We start from the raw sequence: 26,258 nt of genomic DNA, 5'->3' as shown, positions 1-26,258 counted from the left end.
TAAAGTGATTAAAGTGATGATTGAGCATTAGTGATGAACACCTGCTGTTAACAAGCAGAATCACTGAAGAAAATAGAAACACAAGAACTACAACTGACTTCATACACAGCCTTATGCCGAGTTCACACTGAACGATATTAAGCCTGATTTTCGCTCTCCAACAGGTTTTGTGAGATCGTTCATGTTAGTGACAATCATGCAGTGTGAATTATCAAAGACGCAATCTGAGAGAATCGCAGACACCCGTGAGATATTTTGCTAAATATGTGAACCTGTCGGCGATTCACAATCCTGCTGTGTGAATGTGTTTTGACTGAAAACTACATCAGCGATGACCGACAGCCAATGAGAGAGCAAGATACAGGACAGCGGGATGTTCGGGGAGGAGTTATAGACTAGAATTTCAGCATTTTAAGAGATATATTTACAATCATATCAAACAGAAATAAAGCACAAAACATTTGCTTGACCAGCAGCAACATTTTTTTTCTCGTTTTTGCTGCAAATCAGCGCACAAATAATTTGCAATCTTCTTGCAGGCTATTATTATTAACAGGGACGTGCACAGACATTTTGAAACTTGGCCGCTTCATGCCGCTTTCCCCCCGATCTCGCTGTTACCACATGTAATCAGGAGAATTAGGGAAGCTGGCCACTCGGTGCTCCTCATAGACCCGCGATGGGAGAACCAAATTTGGTTCCCGGAGCTGATGCGGCTGACGGACCTAGCCCCATGGCCAATTCCGGTGAGAAGGGATCTCCTCTCTCAAGCCGGCGGCTCGATTTGGCATCCTCATCGGGTATCCATTTATTATCCAGCGGTCTCTGCATGCATGGATAATAAATGGATACCCGTTGTCCTGCCAGAAGGGGTTGTGAACACGATCACGCAGTCTAGAGCTCCTTCTACGAGAAGGCTCTACGCGTCTAAATGGTCTGTGTTTACTAGCTGGTGCGCCGACAAAATAAGGGTAGGTGCGCCTACTGGATAAGGGCAGGACCCCTTCCACGCTCAAAGTATATGTTGCAGCGTTCACAGAGTCGACACGCGGCCAGTCAATAGGAAGGAATGAGTTTGTCATCCACTTCCTTAGAGGAGCCAGGAGGATGAATCCCCCGCGACCCCCATCGGTTCCTATTTAGGATCTTTCTGTGGTCCTGGAGGCCATGAAAGCACATCCCTTTGAACCTTTACAGACCGTGGATCTGAAATAGCTTTCGCTCAAAACCGCTTTTCTGATAGCCCTGTCATCAGTCAAGCGTGTGGGTGACTTACACTCGTTATCTGTTAACGCTGCGTGTCTCCTGTTTGGACCTAATGACTCTAAAGTCATCCTCAAGCCGAGACATGGTTATGTCCCCAAAGGGCTTGGCACTCCCTTCAAAGCGCAGGTGATTACGTTATCGGCCCTATCAGGATCTGGTAGCGAAGTCGATGTTAACCTCCTTTGCTCTGTTAGGGCGTTAAGGCTTTACGTCACGTGCTCCACCACCTTCAGGCGCTTAGAGCAGCTCTTCGTTTCATTCGGTGGGCGCGCCAAGGGCCTTGCCACCTCAAAACAGAGTCTGTGCAGGTGGATAGTGTAGGATTATCCTTGAACGGTCCATTTCATATTAACCCAACACCACATTCCACAGTTCGGAACGATTCCCCAGTGAATCATTAGTAAGTCATAAAACACAGTCATGGTGCCGAGATGGCTAAAGGAGATGTCACCCCCCTTTCCCTTGTTGTGTGTGTCTAATCTCAAACCAGCGATGCCAGGACAGCAGGAAAAGATTCCTCTTTGTTCCACAAACTTAAGACCAAATGGCCAAGAACCCTGTGGTGACCCCAATGCATAAATCCACAGCCTTATCAGGAAACGAAGGATGCTAAAGCATTCTTATGGCCCAGAATCACCACAAACCCTAAACCAGGGGACACCCCCCTTTCTGCAGTTGTAAATTCCAGAGACTTTTGTCTCCAAAACCAATAGACTGAAATTAACCCACTTGTGGTTTAATACAAACAACGATCTCAAAATTGCTTCCAATAAGCTGAATTGATCACCAGTATTTACCTCACATATATCTTAAGTATCATGTATATTTTATGTAACCTGTGGAGTTCTTTCTGTGTGTTTAACTTTCATTACAGCCTATTTGTAAGGTTTTCTACCTCAGTTATAGGAACTAATCACCAGAAGTTGCCTCATACATGTGTATTCTCTGTATTATGTATGCTGTATATTACTGAAGTTAATTTTGTGTGTTAAACACTTATCACAGCGAAATCCTTATTTAGTTCCACCTCCACTATGGGAAGTATATGTATTTTGGTACCTACTTGATGGGTAAATGATTTCTAGAATGTTGATATAAAGTAGATGTGTGTAGGATGCACCATATTTAAACTATTAAGTTTACTTATTAAATCGTTTAACTAAACTCTCAGGAGTTTGGGCACACGTGATCATGTGGACTTTACGCTAATTACATGCAAGAACCGGAGAACGGGGCGTAGGTCCCGCCCAAGACAATATCTGATTGGCTGTCGCACTAGGAAGGACGGGTCAGATGGACACGCTTATAACCCAATGACAAGCTTTTTGCCTTGCTTTTTGCCTGCCTTGTGCCTCGCTTTTGCAGTGACTTTTGCTCTTGCTGACCTTTCCATCGTCCAGCGTGTATGCTTACATACCCTTCAAACCACCAAGAGCTCACGCAAAACTCATCAACTCTTCCGTAAGATCCTTCGTTGAACTTCGTCAAAGAAACCCCTCTCAGAGTCGCTCCAGACTCAGAGGAAACTCCGTTGCATAGCAACCCGCAATCCAGGAAATCCCGCGAACGAAGCGCCACCCGGCAAAGCCAACCAACCACTCACCATCGAGTGCTGTCCCTCAGAACGCACATCGACCGACTGCCAGCCAATCAGCGCCGAAGAGATTCCCTCTCCAGCAACTTCGTCACTGGGAACGCACGCGCTCAGGAGCATCTAAACGCAAGTACACAATTCTCCTAATTCTGGCTGAAGTGAACTGGTGCAAATGTTATTAAGAAAACGAACTAAGATTGAAGTGCTAGTGGTTTGATTCTCTCAGGTTGCGGTCAAGAAATAGTGTCTAACGCTAGACATTTGGGACTCCATTCACCCTCCGTTAATAACATCACTCTCTGTCACTGTTTGAATGAATGTTTGTGTGTTTTTGTTAGTTTAGTTTGTGTGTATTAGAGTAGTTCAATGAAGTCTTGGTTGATTTTACATACAAGCGTCTTGTGCTGTGTGCTTACAAGTTACTGCCTTAAACTAAAAAGATTTTGCTACCTTGCTCATATTAATCAGTTATCATAACTTTATGATATTATTACCGTAGGCCACGGGATAATATTCTGTCCAGAATTGATAAAATACCCTAATCTCAATTTATCGGTGGACGAATAGTTGATAAAGTGTTAAATATTAATTCTGAATAATTTGCATAATAATTCGGTTCTTCCCTGTAATTCAATCCCCTTTGAGTTATATTGATCTTAATTCCCTTATTAATCTTACAATTAGTGGACGCAATCGCGGCACCATATGCGTCTAAAGACCTGCATTTCCCCTTGGGCGTCAGGGCTCATTCCACTAGAGGCATGGCCTCTTCGTGGGCTTGGTCCAGCGGGATTTCTATTCACAACATTTGTATGGCAGCAGGTTGGGCCTCCCCCTCTACATTTGTTAGGCTTTATAACCTAGAAGTTCCTGCCCTGCAGGCTAGACTTTTGTCAGTCTAAGTTACGAGTATGTTCTGCTCAGATTCGTTCGCGCGCAGGCTATTCTCACATTAATCCTAGCTCCCCTGGTTGAGCTGGACTATAAGGGTAGATATTCCCTTCTCAGTATGGACTGGCTGTGCCACTCTGTATTCCCTGCCACATGCTACTGTGTGCTTATGTACATGTACTGGCCCACTCAAGTTGGCCGTTTTATTCCCACTAATCTGTGTCCCCCGGGTGTCCCCCTGGGACTATATGTGGTTGATGCTTGGCGCGCTAGGCGTTGACAAGGGGTAAGCAACTTACGCAATACGAGATAACCTCTCGTAAGAGAACGTACTCGATTGCTCACTTAACCTCGGTTCTCTCTAGAAGAGGGAACGAGTATTGCGTAACCTGCAGTGCTCGTGCCTCGAGCTGGTCTCGCTTCAGTCGATGAAAACCAGGTAAGCATCTCCCGAGCCCGTCCTTTTATACGCAAAGTCACGCCCATTCTGGCGGGCTATGATGTGTGGGGGCGCTTTGGGCATGACGTCACGCAGGGCTCAGTGATAGACTACTGCGGTTGCCGCAGAGCAGCCAATGAGCAGCGCTAGTTAGCCCGCTCTAGGTCTGCTAGCTGCTGCAACGCGTTGACAATAAATACAAAATTAGAATAATTTTTGGCTTCAATATCTCAAGAAAAGATGACTTTACCCGTAGCGTAAGCAATTTATGCAATACTTGTTCCCTCTTCTAGAGAGAACCGAGATTACGTTAGTAACCGAGTACATTTTATATGTTAAACTTGTTGCTGAGCATTACGAGTGTACAGCTTATTTTGTGTTTCTCTCTTTTTTTTGTATATTTGTTTACTTTTAAATGTATGTTTTTTTTATCATTTTGTGAGTGGATGAGCAGTATTTTATGTCTGTTTGGTGTTTTTCTTGTATCTACAGTGAATGCGCTGCATGGATGAGCTCAACATATCGTCTTCATGTGACGCTTTCTGGGAGAATCGAGTGAAAGAACCGGAGTGTTATATGAACACACTACTCTCACTGTTTATACTAAACATGTCCTAGAATATGCATAAGTACGCTAATTGGGACACACCATATAAGTCCACGAAATGAAACTAAAACAACAAATCAATGTGACAATCATACTGTAGAATATGACAGTCATATTTTGATGAGTTAACACTGAAGATAACTCTAGCATTATGCACTGGAAAGCACTGATGTGAGAAAGACAGTGATGATGTACCTTTAGAAACGTGTGTGTTTATAGTTGAGGGATCCTGAGAGTGTGTGATGTGGACTGGATTCACTGCTGTCGTTGAATCAGCTTGAGCTGTGAAGATGAATGTTAGTTCAGATCATTAATACTGTACAATATGACATTCATATTTTAACTTTGATCATCATATTACATAAAAAGTTAATATTTTTGCTGTCAAGTTTCAATTCCTGTATTATTTCCAGCATCACGTTTTGGACTGTTACTTCACTGCAGTTCATTAGTTTGAAGCAATGCTTTGAGTTACTCTTCTGTGAGAGACAAAGAAGCTTTTGTTCCCTCAGTTTGTTCTGGTTCAGTGATACTGATAGACCTTAGTGTTACTGACATTATGAGGCTCTTCTAACACTGTTTTCTCACCTGAATACTTGACAGTGTATCTGACTGAGGTCTTGACTTGATTTCCATGAGTAAGCTGACATCTCCACTCTCTGTTGTCATCTTCATTCAGGAGTGTTGTAGTCAGAGCCCTGATACAGTGATCTGATGATGATAATATCTGATATCTGGAGTCTGTCTTCAGATCAACACCAGTCTGATTCACCCACAACAGCTCAAATCCCGTATAAAGAATCCAATCATCACAGGAGAATTCATCATAATAAAATCCAGTATATGAATACAACTGACAGGAGAGAGTCACAGAGCGGCCTGGACTGATCTCAGTCTGTGAGGATGATGATGATGATGATGATGATGATGAAGACACTGAAACTGAACACAAGACAAAAATCACAGACTCTTCAATCATCATCTGAGTTTTTAAATTTACCACATAATCATAAACTTACCATGAAGAACATGCAGATAAACATCTGCATCATGTCCTTGTTTCTGTCCATTCACATATTGTCTGCAGGTGTATAATCCATGATCTTCTTCTGTGACGTTCTTGATGTTCAGAGAGCAGTCAGACTCCAGACTCAGTCTCTCATGTCTCTCTGTGTCTTTCTTCTTTATCCCTTCAGTAATCAGTTCAACTGTTGCTGAATGACTGTTAGAGTAGTTCCACATAGTTTTAGATTTGCAGTCAGAAAGAGCATTATTACAGGACAGACGCACATTTTCACCAGAACTGATGAACACATGATCATCATCCACTCCACTGGTTCCTGAAACACAGTATATCTCAGTGATCATTATGATATATATTAATAAATGAAACATAAAACATACCAGCATAAAAAGCTGAAGTTTTAAATCATAGTATTTTTCCTCACTTAAAGCAAACAACACTCTCTCCAGAATAAACTATTAGTCTTTATCAGAGAGCTGTTCAAATCACTGACACACTCTTAATATGAAGATAATTCTTCATCATCAGATGTTTGAGTGACACTATGTCCAGTATCAGGAATAATACAGTATGATCTGTGTGTATCAATACACAACTCTGAGATCACAATGTGAATGTGTGCAAGAATAAACTGAGCATGTTCAAATGAACTCTTTCCAGACTAATTCCACTAAATGTCTTTAGAGAAAATACAGATTTCTTTACCTGTGAGAAGTGAAGAGAGAATGATCAGTCCCAGCAGACACAGATCACACTTATCAGCCATTTTGTGTTTCTGTCAGTCTTTCTCTTCATTATATATAATTACAGCTCTTCCTCTACACATCATCAGCTCCTCCTCTGGTTATTCACTTCCTCTGTTCTCATGAAATGAGTGAATCTCATTTCTTTATTTTAGCAGTTTTCCACATGACGTTAAAATCTAGAAATAGGTACAATTATTCCTTTTTAGCAGAAAACTAATTTTATTACTAATAATGTCAAACGATCCCCATTCACATGGATCCGCGAAAACGACTTAAACGCTGGTTTCCAATATCCATGACTAACTTGTAGAAAATTAATATTTAAAGTATTTTGAAATGATTAACATCAGCTCCAGTGGTTAAACAGAAAGTATTTGCACACACTTCATGAGGTTCTGTAAAGCAGATATTAAATGTCTTCAGGAAGAGTTTCTACACATGGATTATAATGTTCTGCTTTACTCTCTCCAGCCCTGAGAAATAGATCAGATCCAGACTCCTTTATTAACACTACAAACACCAAATGCCAGTCATTTTCCCTTTGGCCGGTGGATTTGGCACGAGCCGCTCTGACGGGGATAATTCTCGGTCAGCTGGTTTTGGTGTGCTGTGACACAGATGAGCTGTTTAAAGCGATTCAGAGATGCTCTAAAGGCTATTTTGAATTTCATTAGCTGTAAAAGTCAATATTGAAACCCTGGCTCATGTAAAAAACGTTCCTGTGGCAACATTTTTGCAAGACGGTAAAATACGTTGCGTTGTGCACGTTTCACAACAGTATCAAAGTTATATGTCCAGTGAGTGGCGCTAAAAGTGTGTTTAGTCTTTTTTCCAGAACAGATGAACATGAATATCATGAAACATGAAAACAACGTTTTATTACGTCGAAGTTTGTCCGTATCATTGCAGATCTGTGTTGAAATGTCCGGTGAGTAGCGCTAAAAGATTAACCATCACGCTTTGAAATAACGTACACCTACACTATACCCTAAACCTACCTAAACATCTTCATCTTTGTGTGTGTTTCTACACCCGCGTGACAGTCTCTTTGTGTTGTGGCTTTGAGCTCTAGTGTTTTCAGACGTATGTCATCGCTGGTTAGTTCTCAGAACTCAGTTAGTTAGACCGGACTGGTTTAACCCACACACAGCTGTGATCATCTCTGAATCCAGTCTAGGCGGACAGGTGTGAATTCTCACACATTCAGAAAACAGTTCCTCTTCTTTCTTAAAGTGGGTTTCTGAAGAAAAGAGAAACACAAGAACTACAACTGACTTCAGACACAGCCTTATGTGGCAGGTCCAATGAAATTCTTCCTGCCTGCATGTGATTGGTTAGTCTACTCATTGAGTTTCGTCCTATCAGTGCTAAGCAGTAGAGTGTATATAAACTGGCTGGCTAGAGTGTATGGCGTCACGAGTCACCGCCCCTTTCTTCCCGTGTCGTCATTTAGTCGCCATCCAGGTATGTTTGGTGATGTTGGCTGGGTTGTCGTAGCTAACGTTAGCCTATTTTCAGGGTGGTGTATGAAGTCCTGCGGCTGGCATTGGGTTGAGGTTGTTCCTCTTCTGGAAGGTGAAAGCCATGATTGTGTTTTTTATCTAAGTAACCACTGGTATTGTAAAGGCAGGATTGTTTGTGTACAGTCAGAGGTTTGGGTGAAACTGATTAAAGCGCGGCTAGTACGGGTTTCAGCATTTCTCCTCCCGATAGACTGGACGAGCCCTCAGCTTCCAAGCATATGTGTTGTCTGCCTTGGTTTGGTTTAAAATCTGCTTTGGTTTCCGGAGATCGCACTCATAAGGTATGTGCTTCTAACTTATTAGGTTGAGTTATAGGTCGAGTGGCGAACTTCTGTAGAGATGATGATTTTTATTAATAGTAAACCTGTTTAAATCTTTAACCAGTTCAAACTCTGTAACGAAATGGTGTCAGTCAGAAACTACAGTGAGGTTTGGTAAAGAGATCTCAGTGATCGACACTTCTGGACTTTATGATACTGAGCTTAATAATGAGGAGGTTAAAACTGAAGTAGTGAAATGCATAACATACTCCTCTCCTGGACCACATGCTTTTATTATCGTGATTAAAGTGGGTCGATTCACTGAGGAGGAGAAAAACACAATACAGCAGCTCAAAGAAATGTTTGGAGAACAGATGGAAAATACACTTTAATCCTCTTTACTCACAAAAAAAAACCATTTAAAGAAAACCATTGAGCAGTTTCTACAGGAAAGAGATTCAGATCTTAAAGAACTTGTAAAGAGTTGTGGAAATCGGTTCTTCTGTCTGGACAATAAGTCATCTGGATACCTACAAGTCAAAGATCTGATGAGGAAAATAGAGAAGATGGTGGACACTTTACAAATGACATGTTTGATGAGTCAAAGAAACACATTCAGGAGATTCAGAAGCAGAAACTGCATGAGAAAGTGAAGCAGTTTAAACAGGAGCACAAACTGGTCACTCAATCCGAATGGCAGAAAATATACTGGAGTTTAACCCTCTGGGGTCTAAGGTGTTTTTGGGGTCCTTGAGATGTTCTGACATGCCCTGACATTTGTGCTTTTTTCAGTTGCTTATAAACATGTTAATGGCAAAGGTGTAATTACACTCTATTTAGCACAAACAGGGCTACCATAATATGTGAACAACATGTATGTACATGTTTGTATTTTTGAGAAAATAATGTTTATGCATGGTTATTGAAAAAACTAAAAATGTCTGAAATAAGGCCACAAAACACATACTATATATGTGTCCACAAGACGTCTGAATAATGCATTTTGTCGCCTAGAGTTTTTTCTTCAAAATGATGTGAAAATCATCCTTCCTAATCATTCACATAAAACAATACATTGATTTAAATTTTGTACGACACTTTTTGTTTGGATGGGCGTGATTCACACTTGAGGAGACAATGGGCCCCCGCATAATGAGGCTGCATACGTAATGAGCCTTTCATTCAGGCATGTGACTGAGCCACAAAAAATAATGCAAGGACAATATATATAATTGGTTCACAGTTGTTGTTGTTGTTGTTTTTTCCACAAATTTTGCTTGCAAATTGTATAATATCCAAAGTAAACATTTCTAGTAATTGTGCAGTTAATTGTTCTCATACTGTATTTTCAGATTAGGAATATATTCTCTACCCAAATGTGTCACTAATAAAGCTTTATAAAAATTATTTAAAGATATATATATATATATATATATATTGTTTGTTTTGTTGGTATTTTATTAAAAAAGGTTATACAATTACAACAACAATAAAAATTGTAACAATATTTCCAATGTAATCTTTCTTTGTAAAAACTAGAGAGCAATAGAGAAAGAGAGAGCAATAAAGGAGAAAGAGAGAGCAATAAAGGAGAAAGAGAGAGCAATAAAGGAGAAAGAGAGCAATAGAGGAGAAAGAGAGAGCAATAAAGGAGAAAGAGAGAGCAATAAAGGAGAAAGAGAGCAATAGAGGAGAAAGAGAGAGCAATAAAGGAGAAAGAGAGAGCAATAAAGGAGAAAGAGAGCAATAGAGGAGAAAGAGAGAGCAATAAAGGAGAAAGAGAGAGCAATAAAGGAGAAAGAAAGCAATAAAGGAGAAAGAGAGAGCAATAAAGGAGAAAGAGAGAGCAATAAAGGAGAAAGAGAGAGAGCAATAAAGGAGAAAGAGAGCAATAGAGGAGAAAGAGAGAGCAATAAAGGAGAAAGAGAGCAATAAAGGAGAAAGAGAGAGCAATAATGGAGAAAGAGAGAGCAATGAAGGAGAAAGAGAGAGAGCAATAAAGGAGAAAGAGAGCAATAGAGGAGAAAGAGAGAGCAATAAAGGAGAAAGAGAGCAATAAAGGAGAAAGAGAGAGCAATAATGGAGAAAGAGAGAGCAATGAAGGAGAAAGAGAGAGAGCAATAAAGGAGAAAGAGAGCAATAGAGGAGAAAGAGAGAGCAATAAAGGAGAAAGAGAGAGCAATAAAGGAGAAAGAGAGAGAGCAATAAAGGAGAAAGAGAGCAATAGAGGAGAAAGAGAGAGCAATAAAGGAGAAAGAGAGCAATAAAGGAGAAAGAGAGAGCAATAATGGAGAAAGAGAGAGCAATGAAGGAGAAAGAGAGAGCAATAAAGGAGAAAGAGAGAGCAATAAAGGAGAAAGAGAGCAATAGAGGAGAAAGAGAGAGCAATAAAGGAGAAAGAGAGAGCAATAGAGGAGAAAGAGAGAGCAATAAAGGAGAAAGAGAGCAATAAAGGAGAAAGAGAGAGCAATAATGGAGAAAGAGAGAGCAATGAAGGAGAAAGAGAGCAATAAAGGAGAAAGAGAGAGCAATAAAGGAGAAAGAGAGAGCAATAGAGGAGAAAGAGAGAGCAATAAAGGAGGGAGAGAGAGCAATAAAGGAGGCTGAGAGCGAGAGAATCAGTCGTATGAAGGCAGATCTTGTAATCAGAGCTACAGGGAAACTAGCAGAACAGACCAGAGTTCAGTGAGAGATTAATCAATCATCAAACATGACTAAACTTATTTATTGATAATGATTTTTATTTTTTCTTATTGTCAATATACTGAAATCATCTATGAAACCGAATATTACATAATTCAGCACATTTAGACCATGATGTCACTTCCTGGTTTGTGTGAAGATCTGTTTCAGAAGACGTGCAAAATTAAACAAGGCACTTTACCGCACACATTGTTGTATTGTGTTTGAGCATGTGGATAAAACAATTATTTTAATTGATAATATTTTGTTGATAGTGTTCCTGAGCTGTGGAAGAACATTCATGCTGCCCTTGTACATTAAACAGTCTGGATACAAGCACCTTTTTATAATATATATATGGGCAGAGTCCAAAAGTATAGCCGGAAATTAGTCTTTTTAAAAGAGTGCCTGATCCTCACTGTTTTCATCTGGGATTGGGTCAGGAATTGACTGAATAATCTCCTCAACCCTCTGCTGGTAGATGCTGGAACAACACCATCATGGCAGTAACATCATTTATTCATCGACAGCAAATGTGATAAAGCCAATGCTTCATGTAAAATGTTAGTGTTTATGTGTGTTTAAAATCTGCAAAATAAAGAGAAATAGGACTATCACATATGCAAAACCTCAGATGATCTCTTATAGATCATTTAACTGAGAGAGTTACTCAGGAGAATAGAGAAAGCTCAGATATGCAAGACTCTGAAATGGACTTCAAGTGCAGTATTCAGTGTGATTTCCAGATGATGGAGATTTTGCAGGATGATTTGAACACGTTCAGAGAATAGCTCTGTTCTCAGAACAGGTTAAAGCGCTGATAAAGCTGTGAAGCAGATTTGAGGAAGTGAAACATGGTGTCGAAATGTTCAGCGTTTCCTTGTAGCTCAGAGTGTGGTAATGGACTCTCTTGTCTAGTGTTTAGTGTTGTTATTATCCTAGGTCCCCCCTATTTTTTATTTTTCTTTATTTTTAAAAAAATGTAATGATGCAGAGGATGAGCACGAGGAGGAGGATGCAGAGGATGAGGGGGAGCATGTTTTGGAGACAGTCAGTGGTGCTCTGTGGCGAGACCAGCTGTCTGCAGAAGAGGCCCTGGAGGAGGTTCCCATTGACCACAACTATTTGTAACAGGCAAGTAAGAGAATTGTAAGGTTTGATTTGAGGATGTGAGTATTTCTTTTACTCTTCCCTCTTTCTGAAAATATCTCAGGTACATGGCAGCTGTTGATTGAGTCAGCCCTGCAAACCTGTTGGTAGACAACTTAGTGGACAGTGGAAATATGCAGTCAAACACTCTGGAGAGCGTCCCAGATGATGTCCCACCAGCAGGAGGCCTTACCAGGGTCTCTATTGTGGAGCCCATCCCGGTCCAGCAGCTCCACCAGGGTCTCCGTGCTCAGCTGAAAGCATACACTTGTTTTTCCAATCTGTTTTATGTACCGTTAATTTGAATTGTTTTCCTGTTGTTGTAAATATTTGTAAAAAGTACTTGAAATCATTTTCATTTTACATGGTAAAAAAAAACATGTATAGAAGAATGTATCGTTTACAAATGACTTCCATTTAAAAAGTCAACAATGTCCAGACCAATTACTTGTATTTTGGGGCTGGTGGGGCTGGTGGGGCTGGCTCCTCATCTCGGTCCGCCACTGCTGAACTTGGCCCTGGTTTGTCCTCAGGGATGGAGGCAATTAGGACAGGGGGGTTGTTGGAAGGCCTCTGTCCCAAGACCTCATCCATGAGGACAAACCACAGCCAAGTTCAGCAGAGGATTTCCCGCTCACCCCCTCACCTGTCCCAGGACACTTGCAATCCTAAGGCAGAGCAAATACACCATACCAGTTGTAAACAACAAGAACACCACAATACATTTCAGCAAAGATGTGTCAATTAACTTGCTTTCTTTTTTTTTTTTTTTTAAGTTGTCCCATTTTCTTTTGGCCTGCAAGGGAGTGACCTTCCCCAGTGGGTCCATTTTCTCCAGAATTCTCCTAAAAAAGGAGTAAACGGAAAGACTTACGAAACAAATTAAGACAGGGGTGCAATCTTAACATTAGAAAATCACACAGCAGTACATGCATACAAAATACTCCAGAAATCATATTCCTGGATCCTCAAGTTTGCTTAAAACGTTTGTACACACACACACACACACACACACACAAAAAAACCTACAAAAAACAACTGAGTGAAAGACTATTGCCTTATCTAGTTGTTGTCTCATTGCTGTGGGCTTTGTATAGGGTGAGGGCTAATTTTTGCATACAAGAGGCAGCTAGTGGAAATATTACAAATGGTTAATGACTTTACCTCCAAGCCACAGTGGCCGAGTTTTTGGCCCCTGTAAATAAATGATCATTTTCGGCCCTTAATTTTATAAATTCAGTCGTCTGCTCCTCGGTCCCTGAAACAAAACAAAACATTACAACAGGTTTTGCCTCAGACCACCTGATAAATTAAGCTGCAGTTTTTTAGTTTAAGTTCAGTTTTTTTAAGAAACACCCCTTGGTTTTAACACTTATTTCGCTAGCTATTTCAGGTATATCAAATAATGTATTGCAGAGACCGCTATGTTTTTCAGGTATTTTTATCTACCACATTTCAGCTGGATTTTTTCTGCTGTTTTATTTACTTGAATATACCCTCCTACTTGATATTCACTGCAAAAAAAGCTTTTCTTACTTATTATTTTGTCTTGTTTCTAGTTCAAACATCTAAAAATTCTTAAATCAAGAAGCATTTAGCCTACTAGGCAAGTAAAACATTTCTTGTTTTGGGGAAAAATAACTTAAAATTAGGTGAGTTTTTACTTAAAACACTAAAATAATCTGCTAATGGGTTAAGCAAAATAATCTTAGATCAAACTGAAAACAAGATTATTTTACTTGCCCCATTTGGCAGATTATTTTGCTTATTAAAATAATTATTTTGCTTATTTATTATACAAAACAATCTCTGTTACCATAAATTATATGTCTATCTCTGTAAAGCTGCTTTGAAACAATCTACATTGTTAAAAGCGCTATATAAATGAGGATGACTTGACTTGACTTCTTTTAAGCAAAAACTCACTTAATTGGTCATGAATGATGATGCTTTATGAATTCTGGGGAAGAGTAGGCCGCGAAAGTGTGCATTTTTGTATCCTTCGTTTTGTCCGAGAAACGAAGTGCGCATTTGGCGTCGCATCTGAATGACATTCCAAACTGGGGCAGCCTTCGTCGCGCTGCGGTGACGCAATCGGCCTTCCAAGCATGCAGTGTTTGAATTGGGACAGCCGTCATCGCGCTGCTGTGACGCAATCGGCCTTTAAACGCGGCCAATCGGCCTTCAAATACAGCCTTCGGAGGATGCAGACTTCCCCAAGTACACCTGGGCTGCGTTCAGCTCCGACAAAACGTTGCACAACGTTTTTTAAACAGAAACGGTGATGCGTTGAACACACTGTTCTGATGACGCAAGAGTTGCAACTATGGCAGCTGAGAAGGCCATTCTTTGTGTTCTTTGTGAAGAATTTTCAGAGCCTGATGAAGTCGGTATAAATATGTGTTTAATACTACAAAATATGCCCGATGTTACAGTTACTGCACTTGCCGCCCAGAACAAAAGAGAACATCCCAATCGAGTGAAGGGATTGCTGAAACTGAAGCACACATCTTACCTAATTCAGACTAAAACACATCTATTTAGCCTCACATACTGACTTTATTTGTAGGTCATACTGTTTTAATACCCTGTATTTTCTTTCTCATTTTTAGGAAAAGCACTTAATTACCATTGTTTATTTCTATACCAATACACTTACAATGAAGCTAAAAATATAAACAACTACATCATTATGTTGATATCCTATATTTTTTACAATAAAACTTTAGACAAACAAGTCTTCTAATATCCTCAGTTGTTGCGTATACCGAGCTGCATCGAACACATTTGTAAATTACTTTCCTTAGTCCCATTGTGCGAGTTCACTTTAATACCACGTGCTTTATATACATGTTGCTGCTGATTGGACTGCAGTTCTGACACACCCACCAAACAAGAGAAAACGCATCTCAAACCCCGTTGCACACCGGTGCACGCCGTTTCCAGGAAACATGACGTTCAACCCGGAAACCGTAGCAAAACGTTGCGCACCGTTTTGAACTTGAACATGCCCCTGGCTGCAGCCTGCAGATTGGGGTGGGGCTGCCCATAACACTTCTCATTGGTTAGGGGCAAAGTGATGACGTCGATCGAGGCGGGGCCGCACCTAGCTTCTCAATGGTAAGTGGCACAGTAATGACGTCGACGCCACGGTAAACCGGAAACTGTATTTCTTTTTAAGGGCCTTGTTTTAACCTATGGTTTTAACACTATATCCTAATCCCACCAAAACCACACAGACACACACAACATACACACTACACACACGCACTACACACGCACTGCACACACACACACACACACACACACACACACACACACACACACACACACACACACACACACACACACACACACACACACAAACACACTACACACTACACACTACACACACCACACTTAGACCTACGCTGCCCTATAGTTATTTGTGTGATATGATGAGTAAAGTTACACGATCTCATTTTTACACCACTTCATTTTAACATCACACTAAACGCCACTTCAGAATTAAAAATGGTCAAATAAAATGTAAATAAAATTAGAACAAAAAAAAGAGTAGCTTGCCTGTAGTGTACTCACCATGCAGCGATGACCTTAGGAAATGAAAACATGCTAGAACGTCATGACTTCACGCCACTAACCAATGAAAAGAGATGTTGGAGTGAAGAGACGTGCAGCCCCGCCTTGATCGACGTAATCACTTGCCACTAACCAATGAGAAGCATTGTGGGCGGGGCTGCACAGAGGTGGTGGAGGTGCACCCCCGCCCAAATCTGCAGGCTGCAGCCAGGTGCTTCTCGACTTCACATTGGAACACAGCTATGTCGAATGTTCAGCGTTTCCTTGCAGCTCAGTGTGGTAATGGACTGTCTTGTCTAATGTTCAGTGATGTTATCATCCTAGGTCCCCTCTATTTTTTTTTTGAAAATCAGTAATATATATAGATTTTTTTTCTTAAAATAGCAGTTACTGCCAAACGTACTTCTGTTTTCTGTAATATTGACCAAGACATAGTCCTGTTCTGAATCGCCTGTTTCCACATCGACAGTCTGGTTCAGAGTCATCCTGATAGAAATCACTCTTAGCAAAAACGGTTCAAAAGCTGTCACTGGGCCAGAACCTTTTCAAAAGGCACCTTTGTACACAGGTACTAATATGTACTCACTTAAAAATGTTGGGTTAAAAATAACCCAACTATGGGGTAGTATAGCACCTTCCCAACTGTGGGTTATTTTAACCCAATGCACTGGGTTAAATACCCGTTGGGTTAAAATAACCCAACAGTTGAGTAATTTTTTTTTTTCTTTTTTTTTTATGACCTTATTTTAATAAATAAAATAGACATTGTATAAACACAATAAATATGTTTTAACATGTGTTAAGTATTACATTATGAATGCAATAAATATGAGTGAGCCTAGTATGTAAATATACACGTGTATAAATAGAACAAACAATTATGATGTGCAAATATTAAAATATACATATTACATTTAAAACATGCGTGCACACACAGTACATAAATTAGCAGACGCTTTTATCCAAAGCATTAACTTTTAAGTAAAAAAAAAATTTATATCAACAATATAAATAAACCTCAAATAATATATAAAGCCAGTTAACAGCTGATGTTGCAGTGTTGGTTAAACTTACTGGTTTAATGTCAATGAAGCTGCGCTTTATTTCAGTTGGACGGACCATTTTCCCATCTGTGCAGTGTGGCGATGATGGCAGGACAGCAGGAAGGGTTTTAAAGGCAACTTCACCACAAACATCTTGAACGACGAGTTTACAGAAAGAATGCTTACAGTTTTCAAAAACCAATGGATCAAATCAAGTCTCAAGTGCAAAAAGTAAAATCCGGTCAACGAAGACAGGAGCCCAAAACTCATAAAGGCGGTTTGCATTGTCAGGGAATAAAACTCCAAAGTCCTGTGATATCTAAACAAGAACATTTAAATTGAAGCATTTTACTTTTCTAAATAATGTAGGATTTCTACTACAGGCCAAGACAACCCTTCAGTAAATTCCCTAAAATGCAAGTAATTATACTCACCATTCCCGTATAAACGTAAAGTACGTAACGTAACCTAACAGTCTAATATTAACGTCCATTACAGGGTTTTGTCCTGCATTGAAAATTTTTGGCGGTCGCCAAATCGAAATGTAGTGCCGCCAAAGCCTTATTTGATCGGTAAGTGATGTAGAATAGAATGACTGCTGCGGCGCCCAGAAGGTTTCGACCTTCTGCTTGGTGGACGGCTTCCACATCTTGACTACCTCCTCTGCTTTGGGGCAATTGGTCGTCCACCCCTCCTGACCAATCACCCTTGCCACTTCTGCAGCTGAAGGCCTCCGCAGACTGAAGTAGCCTGAAAGACAGAATGACAAGACTTTTCTCTTGCAAGTTATTTGTCACAGTGAATCAATGTAGAATTAATGGGTGCCAATACTGTATTGATAGAATTGGAGAATTACCGAGAAGATAGTCTTTCCTTGGAGCATACTGTGAAAGCTGCCACTTATCATAGAACGCTCTGTCTCCAGAAAAGCCAGATTCACTGCGCTGCCTCTTAGATGGAGGCTGGCCCTGCAGTGAGACAGGAAACGCCTCCAAAAACTGTCAGAAAGACTGCCGGGTGCTGGTTTCAGCAACTGCTGCTGACCCCTTGTCCGAACAAGTCCTGTATAAGTGAGGAATACAACGTTTATAGTAGGGGTTTCACAACTACTGATTTTTGCTAGTCGACTAGTTTTGCATAACAGTCGACGACTAGTCGACTAGTCGTTAAATTATTTATTCATTAAATTGACGCATTAACGCATTGAGCATTGTTAAGGAAGACAGAGGAAGGAGTTCTGGTGAATTATTGGAAATGTATGTTTGAAATTCAGAAATAACATAATAAATAAATTCATCAGTTATTCTTGTGTTAATACAAAAACAGCAGCATTCATTTAAAACATTCTTGTAATTAAAACATTCTTGTTATGAACTGCCACACCACGCGCATCAGCGAACGTTGCAGATAAGCATTGCCACATGGCTAGCCTCAGACAATAACATTGTCAACATCACGACATATTTTTTGCATATAGTTTTAACTGTGCATTTTTCATTGCATCTTTAAGCAAATATCATTTAAGCATATAGGCCGATACAAGTTTGATGTAGGTTATACTGAACCACTATATTTTTGTATCACCTGCGACACACTGGCTGCGTGGCGTGAGCGTCTCAGCTTAACAGGTTGGCGTTTGCACACTGCCTGCGTGAGACACGCGATTCAGGCGCGGCTCGAACCGCTAGTGCAGAACAGCGGAGTTTGTATGGACCGAAGTGCATGCCTGAGCTTGTGTTTTCGGTTAAGCTGCGTTGCTTTGACATTGTGGAAAATAGAATAATAGAAACAAAATGTATTAGTCTTTTTACCCGTTATTATCAATCTAAATTAATCTCGTTTTTAATTTAAATTAATCTCGTTTTTAATTTAACTTAATTTCGTTTTTCTTTATTTAAATTTCGTTTTTTCTTTATTTAAATTTCGTTTTTCTTTTTTAAATTTCGTTTTTTCTTTATTTAAATTTCGTTTTTTCTTTATTTAAATTTCGTTTTTTCTTTATTTAAATTTCGTTTTTCTTTTTTAAATTTCGTTTTTTCTTTATTTAAATTTCGTTTTCTCTTTATTTAAATTTCATTTGTTTTATTTAGCCTAAATTTCGTTTTTTCTTTATTTAAATTTTGTGTCTAGCTTTAGCCTACTGTGTCAGTAATTTGTTAGTCAGAAAAATATTAGACAACCTTAAAAGTATGCTTAAGTTAACAGACCTGTGTGTGTGCGTTTTATATCACCAGTGCAGTGTCCGTTCTCGTAGCCCTGCCCGTGTGAGGTGCGCCATTTCCCACTCGCGCTGTTCTGTAGTTTACTAAATGTTTATTAATTCTGAATGTGTCCCGTTTTGCGTGTCCATCTATATTGCACCAAATGCGACACTGCACTCCATGACCTTGACCGTTTTGGACGCATAGGTACCTCAGCGCCTGACGCCATTTTGTTTTCCGACTAGTCGATTAGGGCCGACAGCGCCGACTAGTGGTTGTGACAGTCGACTAGTCGGCTAGTCGACTAGTTGATGAAACCCCTAGTTTATAGTAATGTAATGTACAAATAGTTTGTGTTATGTCCTTGATAAATTAAGAGACATACCCAGCTATAGAGGATAAGAGCTCGGCTGCCTCCACCAAGTCCTCATCAAGGACCGCACCAGCGATACGGGCCAAGTATACATTTTAGTATTAGTATACAAGTCCAGTTGGTGTGCTGATAAAAGTTTGGCGTTCACCCCAACCGCCCTACGCACACCCTGGCTGGTTGACATGCCCAGTCTATACCTGTTGAAATAAAATTTAAAAGGAAATGTTAATCGTGAAATGACTGTGATTGACAAGATGTAACTGAGTGTATATATACAGGTGAAAATTGTCTTTTAGACTCACCTCTACAACATTTTCATCTCCTTACCGTAGCCTGATTCACAGCGGTAAGCTTTTAACGGATTCTAATTTGAGTGGTACTGGTAGGTTTCCACGAGAAATACAAGTTTGCCGCGGTTCGTCTCTGCGTCATTACGTCACGTCTGTATACATAAAGAAGGAGTCTCGGCTAGTAGGCTATTCTGCGTGTGAGGATGCTGCAGGTGGCAGATCATTTATAGCCTTAAATACATAGTCACGTAGTTTTGATAACATTAACAATTTGAGAACAAAGTATAACAATAATTTACACGGTTTGACGTGATCTGAGCTAACTTTGTGATCATAAGATTTAATCATCAGTTGATCAGAACAAAAGTGGCTGACATGTTACTTGTTCAGACGACATTTTCCTTCTTATTTTGGAAATAATTCCTGGAGGTCGTATCTGTATTCCTGAAGTACAGTGAATATCCACACTGGTGCATTGACTGACAGCTCACACATACACCTCAAGATATTATTCATCCGTGCTCAGGAGCCGTGCTGATGCACAACGCATTTAAAGATAATTCCACATATAACTGCAATAGCAGATTCCAAACGGAGATAGCGACAAAGAGGCGAAACTTACAGACTGCGGTTTATGAAGCGACTATAATATTTTTTAGTGTGATCGTGTGATCCTGACGCATGAGCTGGCCAATAACGAGGCAGCGTTCTGACGTAGATCCCGGAATCACTGCACTGTGTACAACAACACGTGTTGGAGAAGCGTGTGCAGATCAGAGGAGGAGTAAATGAAGATATAAACAAACCCAAGAATTTATGATTTCTGTGCTTTTCACATTCACAATGTAATGCGCTTGGATTTAACTAATTGCTCAATTTTATTAAATGCTGCATAAACTAGTTACAGAGCTCAGTACAGGTCATTATACAAAACCATCTGCAGTGTTTTAATTGGAAAGTTAGTTTACATATTTATATAAACAATAACCATTGGGGAACGTTCTATAGTTGGTAACTATTTCTATGTTAATATTAAAAATGTCTATGTTGTTAAAAATAACTATCCTGCAACCTTCTGGGAACATTATATTATTGTTGCAAAAAAATAAATAAAAAGAGCATTCCTAGAATTATACTATTTAGTTCCCAAAACAATAAAAAAGACAGGAACCAAAAACTAACGTTAGGGGAACGTTCTGTGTTTGCTGGGAAGCCCCAGAAACAAACGTAATACTTGGCTTTCAGAACCGAAAATTATGGAGTTATTATATAAAAATTAAAACTAATAAGACAGATCTCTGAAAAACAATGAACGAGTTCAAATTAATATCAGATTCATGTCTCTGTTAAAAGTGTTACGGCCTCTTCTTCAGCTCCTGAACATTTTCCAGTGTAATTTTTCTGGTGCTCTTCTTCTGAATGAGAAGGCAGAAGTGATTTCAGAACGAAGGCCCGAGTGAAACTCTTCCCGCATTGATCACATGTAAAGTTTCTCTCCGCTGCGGATCCTTCTTCAGACTTGATTTACATTTACACACATTTTTCCTTTCTCGTTCGCGTCCATCAGGTCTAAAAGAAACATTAAATCAATTGAGATTTCAAATGAGAGACAAACATGAAATGAAAAGTGAAGCTCAAAGTCAAGATCACTGATGAGTTCAACAGACATTTTAATCTCATCAAATCTGGTCAAAACTGCTGTACACGATTATGATCTATTTTAATGTCATGAAGATGATTTGTGTTATAAAACACTAGTTTGGTCATGAAACAATGTAAATCTGGTGAGCATCAGCATGTTCTTCATCATGAAGAATGAATGAGGAATCAAGAATAAACACCAACCTCTTTGTTCTTCCGTATCTTGATGTTTCATTCTGCAGGTTCTGGATCACTGGCGTTCTCTCCGTCCTCTCCTTCCAGATGCTTTCTGGCAGTTCTGCTAATAACACACAAGTTCATTTCTTACAGACATGATGAGAGAGGAATAATCAATATTTCAGACTCTGAACTAAGTACTAAGGCTAATCACATGTTGAAAAATATAGTGACCGTGATCATGTAACTTAAGATTATCAGCAGGGATGGAAATTAGCACCCGCCACCAGCCAAATGCGGGTGATTTTCTGATGTGGCGGGTAAACTCGCTTCACCTACCGGCCACCGTGGCGGGTAAATAAAAATAGCATACTGTTTCACACGGACGGCGGACACTTTTAGAGGAGGACACCTTCAAAGAAAATGTGGCGTTACATCGCAGGCGTTAAGAGGTCTGCAGAGAAAACATCTTTGCATTGACTTAACATTGAAATCACTCGCGCGTCCGGTGTGAACGCACCGACGCGACGGTGGAGCGTTTTTAAGATTTCTACTCTGGAGGATGGTTTCACTTTTTTGCGTTTTTAAGCCCCAAAAACGCCGTCGCCGTCTAAACGAAAGGCACATCTGATCAAATATTTTTACGTTTTCACCCGCGAGCGTTCTCGTGTAAACTGGGCCTATTAGTTTCATTTTTGGGACTAAAAACGTAAATCTGGAAGCCATAAAATACCACGAATCATCCAAATGCCACATCCAGGTAAAAAAAGAGAAATATATATAAGAGAGAAAGCGTGTATAAGAGAGAAAGAGAAAATGTAAGTATTTCATTGAGACTTGAGATTAAATAAACTGCTTAAAGGGATACTCCACTTTAAAATGAAAATTCTGTCATCATATACTCACCCTCATGTTGTTTGAAACCTGTATGAATTTCTTTCTTCTGCTGAACAGAAAGGAAGATATTGAGAAAAATATCAGTAAACAGACAGTTTCTGGTCTCATTGACTTCCATAGTATATCTTTTTTCCTACTATGGAAGTCAATGAGACCAGAAACTTTCTGGTTACTGACATTCTTCTAAATATCTTCCTTTCTGTTCAGCAGAAGAAAGAAATTCATACAGGTTTCAAACAACATGAGGGTGAGTATATGATGACAGAATTTTCATTTTAAAGTGGAGTATCCCTTTAAGTATTGTAGATCTTGTACTATCAATTTTCACATGCAGTTACATTGTCGGTTAAAAACAAGAAAGTGGCTGGTAAAAACATTGAGTGGCTGGTAGATTTTGAAATCCACCAGCCACAGTGGCCGGTGGACAAAAAAGTTAATTTCCATCCCTGATTATCAGGTTTTGTCGAAGCCACAACAACACAACAAACAAAACTAACATAAATCAACTAGTGCTGAAACAACACAAGCCAAGTTTTCCTAAACATGAAAATGCTTCATATTCAGCACTTCAAATAAACTCTTAAGCATACAGTTGAACACATCGTTCAGATGCATGTGATGTTTACTCTGATGTGGTATTCCCTTTGTGTAACTCATTAACCTTTATTTAACCAGGCAAATCACTGAAGAACAAGCTCTTATTTTCACCAACAGCTTGACAGAAAAAAAATCATACATTACAAAACACACACATGCACATTAATTTAAAACATTTACAAGCTGTGATAAAAACAATCCCTGGTAGTTTATTAAATGCAGAGATTGAAATAAATGATTGTAATTTCAATGACTTTTTTATATTTAATGGTTATGTCTTTATCAGTAAATGTAAGAAAGTCATGTGTGTATTTCCATTTTCCTTCAATGCTTGTCCCGAGAGCGAGTGAGTCTCTGTTCAACTTTACAGAACGAGCTCCAGGACCTCAAGTTGATGAAGAGCAATAATTCTGACTAAAATATACATTGGTTTATTCTACATTAATCTACATTGTTCATAGAAGATTAACATGAAGGATTTAAAACCTACATTTATCGTCTATGAAAACAGAAACTGTAGCTAAAGTGTCATTATAAACAGAGATGAGTTCTAAAACATTATCAATAATTCTAATAACATGCCAGATGAGATGGACTTGGTAATTGCAATGATGTTTTCATTGCTTTGTTTACTTTTCTGACAATGTATATAAAAAATATTTATGTGTTATACTTAAGAGTAAAGAGAATGGAATATTCGATGGAATATATATATATATATATATATATATAATTATATATTAGGGCTGCACGATTTGGGGAAAATGTCAGTGCGATAATAGAGGTAAATATTGTGATTGCAAAACACAGATTATTAATAATCTGCCTAAAGAAAAAAGTTCTTTAGTCAAGAGCAGTGAGTGTTTTTCTCTGTTCCCTTTGCTCTTTGATTAACTTTAGCGACAGATATAATTAGTTGATACTGTGTACTGTCCCTTTAAGAGCAGCCGCTGCTGTCAGAGACACGGATCTCACACGCGCCTCATTCTCTCACGAGTCACAACTCTTCACGTTCATTATAAGACTACTCTTATGTTATGAAGATACTCGCCAAAAAGGCATTTTGCCATAATTGTGTGTGTTATTGTTCGTTTAAGCTCGAAAGATAACTGTATTCTGGAATGCTGTTTTGTGCGCACGCACGATATTAGCGCGAGCCTTTCTGTGTGTCACATCAGGACACTCACAGGCAGTGCATTCATTTTGGCATACATGTGTGTTCGTTCTACCGCGAAAGAGAACTTCATACTGGCGCGCGTCTATCTGTGGGTCATGTGTGTGTATGGCAAGCCAAGAGGCTCAGAAATACGCCATAGATTAATCGCGTTTAAATCCAAACGCCGTCATATGTTTTGGTTGCACAGAGCGCACGCTATTTTACGGCGTTTTGCTTATAGTATAATGAGACAAGCCCACTGATTTCCACAGCCAGTAAGTTTGAACTGTTCTCTCCCAATCAATGATGAGCTGAGTCAGACCAGATGAATTCAGCACAGATCATTTGTGGTAATCCAATTCGTATGCTCCCAAGGAATTATTAATTTGATGTATTAAAATAATCCAAGCTAAATAATAAACTGAAATTAAAGTAAATATTAAATAACATTCAAATTAGGGATGTCAACGATTAATCGACGATCGATTAATTGTCGATAATACATTTAATCGATACAACTTATCGATCATCGATTAAGCAGGTCTTCATGCGCGTGCGCGCTGCTCAACCGCGAAACATGTAAAGCGAGCGCGCCGGAGTTATGTTTGGGACCATTTTACACCTTCATCATGACTATAAGTTTGCGTGTGCATTCACAGCCTTTTGTTTTGTGCAAATGTAAGTTGTAATACTGTTTATTTTCTGTAGGCCTATCTATATCTGATTGATCTCATATTGGATGCATTTGGTTAAGAATTAACTCTGTAGTAAAGCGTCAGCTTCAGCGCGCGCAGCTCAAACGGCAGTGCACGACTAATAATGACTATTGGGACTGTAATATTACATAACATTATAAAGAGAACAATATTGTAATAAAACATTGTGAATTATTTGGGTTTAGTTGCCGTGTCGCGTTGCTCCAGGAAGACCGCGTCCACAACATGAGTAGTTCTGAATGAATGGCACGTAACTTAGTTCAAGTTCACTTGTGCATGAATTTGCGTCATTTTGTGCAGATATCATTTGTAATATTATGTTTATTTTGAATATACCTGATTAATCTCATATAGGACGCGTTTCTTTTAGATAAATAACGTGCTAGCAAAGTGCTCCAGTTTAACGGTAGCAGATTCATTCAGCGCGTGCAGTTGTTCCAGGAAGAGCGCGTCCACAACAGTCACACATTCTAAGCGCATATGAGGCGGCGTTGGTGACACGTTGTATTAGTAGTTATATTTGATTATTAAATAATTAATTTAATTATCAATCACATCGAAACATTTTACAATCCTACTAGCCCTTTATTTATATTTAAAACCATTCTAATTGATTTGGTGAGGAACATAGCGTTTTGAGCAGCATTTGCAGACCCGGTCATGCTGTCATAGCCACTGCAGTAGACGCATATCGCAGTATTAAGGCTAACGATTAATCGATTAATTGATCGTTAATTTAAACGACGATCGATCATGGGAATTTGTGAAAATTGACATCCCTAATTCAAATCAATAAAGCTAAATTAATAGGATTTTCACATTTTAAAAGGGTGTCACACAGGGCTTAACCCTCTGAGGTCGGCAAACGCGCCGGCGCGTTTTGCCGGATTTTCTCCACATTGTAGCACTATAAACTTAAATTACTCCGTCATTTATGGTCATACAGAAAAAAGAAATATAAAAAAATAATCTGTGATATTTTTACTTTTGTATGTGTCCACTTACAATCAAATCAAAACATTGTGCTTTTGTAAAATAAAGAAAATAAACAGGGTGTGCGTTCTGCCTCTCCGTCGCGGTGAACTTTTTTTTCTTGAGCACGTCTATAAACTGAAACAAAACTCAACGAATACTTGTCACACATTTATGAGCCATATACCTTTATAAACATTTAAGTGTGTACTTTTAAATGATCGGATTCAAACTGAAAACAAATATTCTCTGTTTAAGTAATTTGGATAAAACCAACAAGATGTCCAGCTTCTCAAACGCTTCCTAATTATTTTTTAATTTGAACACGCCCACTCGCGTAAAAGAGATTGACATGCAAATTTCCACATGGAACGCGAACGCGCTCATTACCTCAACAACAAAACACTTCACAAATCTCTGCTTTTCGTCGAGTTT

The 26,258-nt window shown here is 39.3% G+C and overlaps 2 protein-coding genes and 1 pseudogene across 6 annotated transcripts in view; 1 reads left to right on the top strand and 2 right to left on the bottom strand.

Moving 5' to 3' along the window:
• Nucleotides 1-6,837, bottom strand: part of LOC309499694 (uncharacterized protein) — a 182,184-nt gene extending 175,347 nt beyond the window's left edge. Inside the window, exons 1-4 of the mRNA XM_082171092.1 lie at nt 6,527-6,837; nt 5,817-6,137; nt 5,386-5,739; nt 4,993-5,079 (exon numbers count right to left, since the gene is read on the bottom strand). Coding sequence (XP_082027218.1) covers nt 4,993-5,079; nt 5,386-5,739; nt 5,817-6,137; nt 6,527-6,587 — 823 coding nt within the window. The 5' untranslated portion in view covers nt 6,588-6,837. The remainder of the gene's footprint in view (nt 1-4,992; nt 5,080-5,385; nt 5,740-5,816; nt 6,138-6,526) is intronic.
• Nucleotides 6,838-7,090: 253 nt separating this feature from the next.
• On the top strand, nt 7,091-9,104 carry LOC309487352 (GTPase IMAP family member 7-like; annotated as a pseudogene). The gene is made up of 2 exons: nt 7,091-7,155; nt 8,475-9,104. The product of its transcript is annotated as a GTPase IMAP family member 7-like (transcript).
• A 7,679-nt stretch (nt 9,105-16,783) lies between these two features.
• Nucleotides 16,784-26,258, bottom strand: part of LOC309500348 (uncharacterized protein) — a 252,069-nt gene continuing 242,594 nt past the window's right edge. For 2 of the 4 annotated variants that reach the window (XM_082171924.1, XM_082171923.1), the window contains 2 exons: nt 21,513-21,609; nt 20,527-21,236 (listed from right to left, as the gene is read on the bottom strand). In XM_082171924.1, the coding sequence (XP_082028050.1) occupies nt 21,540-21,609 (70 nt within the window). In that variant the 3' untranslated portion in view covers nt 20,527-21,236; nt 21,513-21,539. Of the gene's footprint in view, nt 17,866-19,389; nt 21,237-21,512; nt 21,610-26,258 lie in introns of those variants that run through there. The other 2 variants (XR_014206558.1, XM_082171925.1) reach the window with 2 other exon arrangements.

Source organism: Leuciscus leuciscus (genome assembly GCF_965113295.1).
Source record: "Leuciscus leuciscus genome assembly, chromosome: 1".
Lineage (NCBI taxonomy): Eukaryota > Metazoa > Chordata > Actinopteri > Cypriniformes > Leuciscidae > Leuciscus > Leuciscus leuciscus.
Note: the sequence above shows the minus strand (reverse complement) of the source record. Positions and strands in the feature narration are given on the sequence as shown.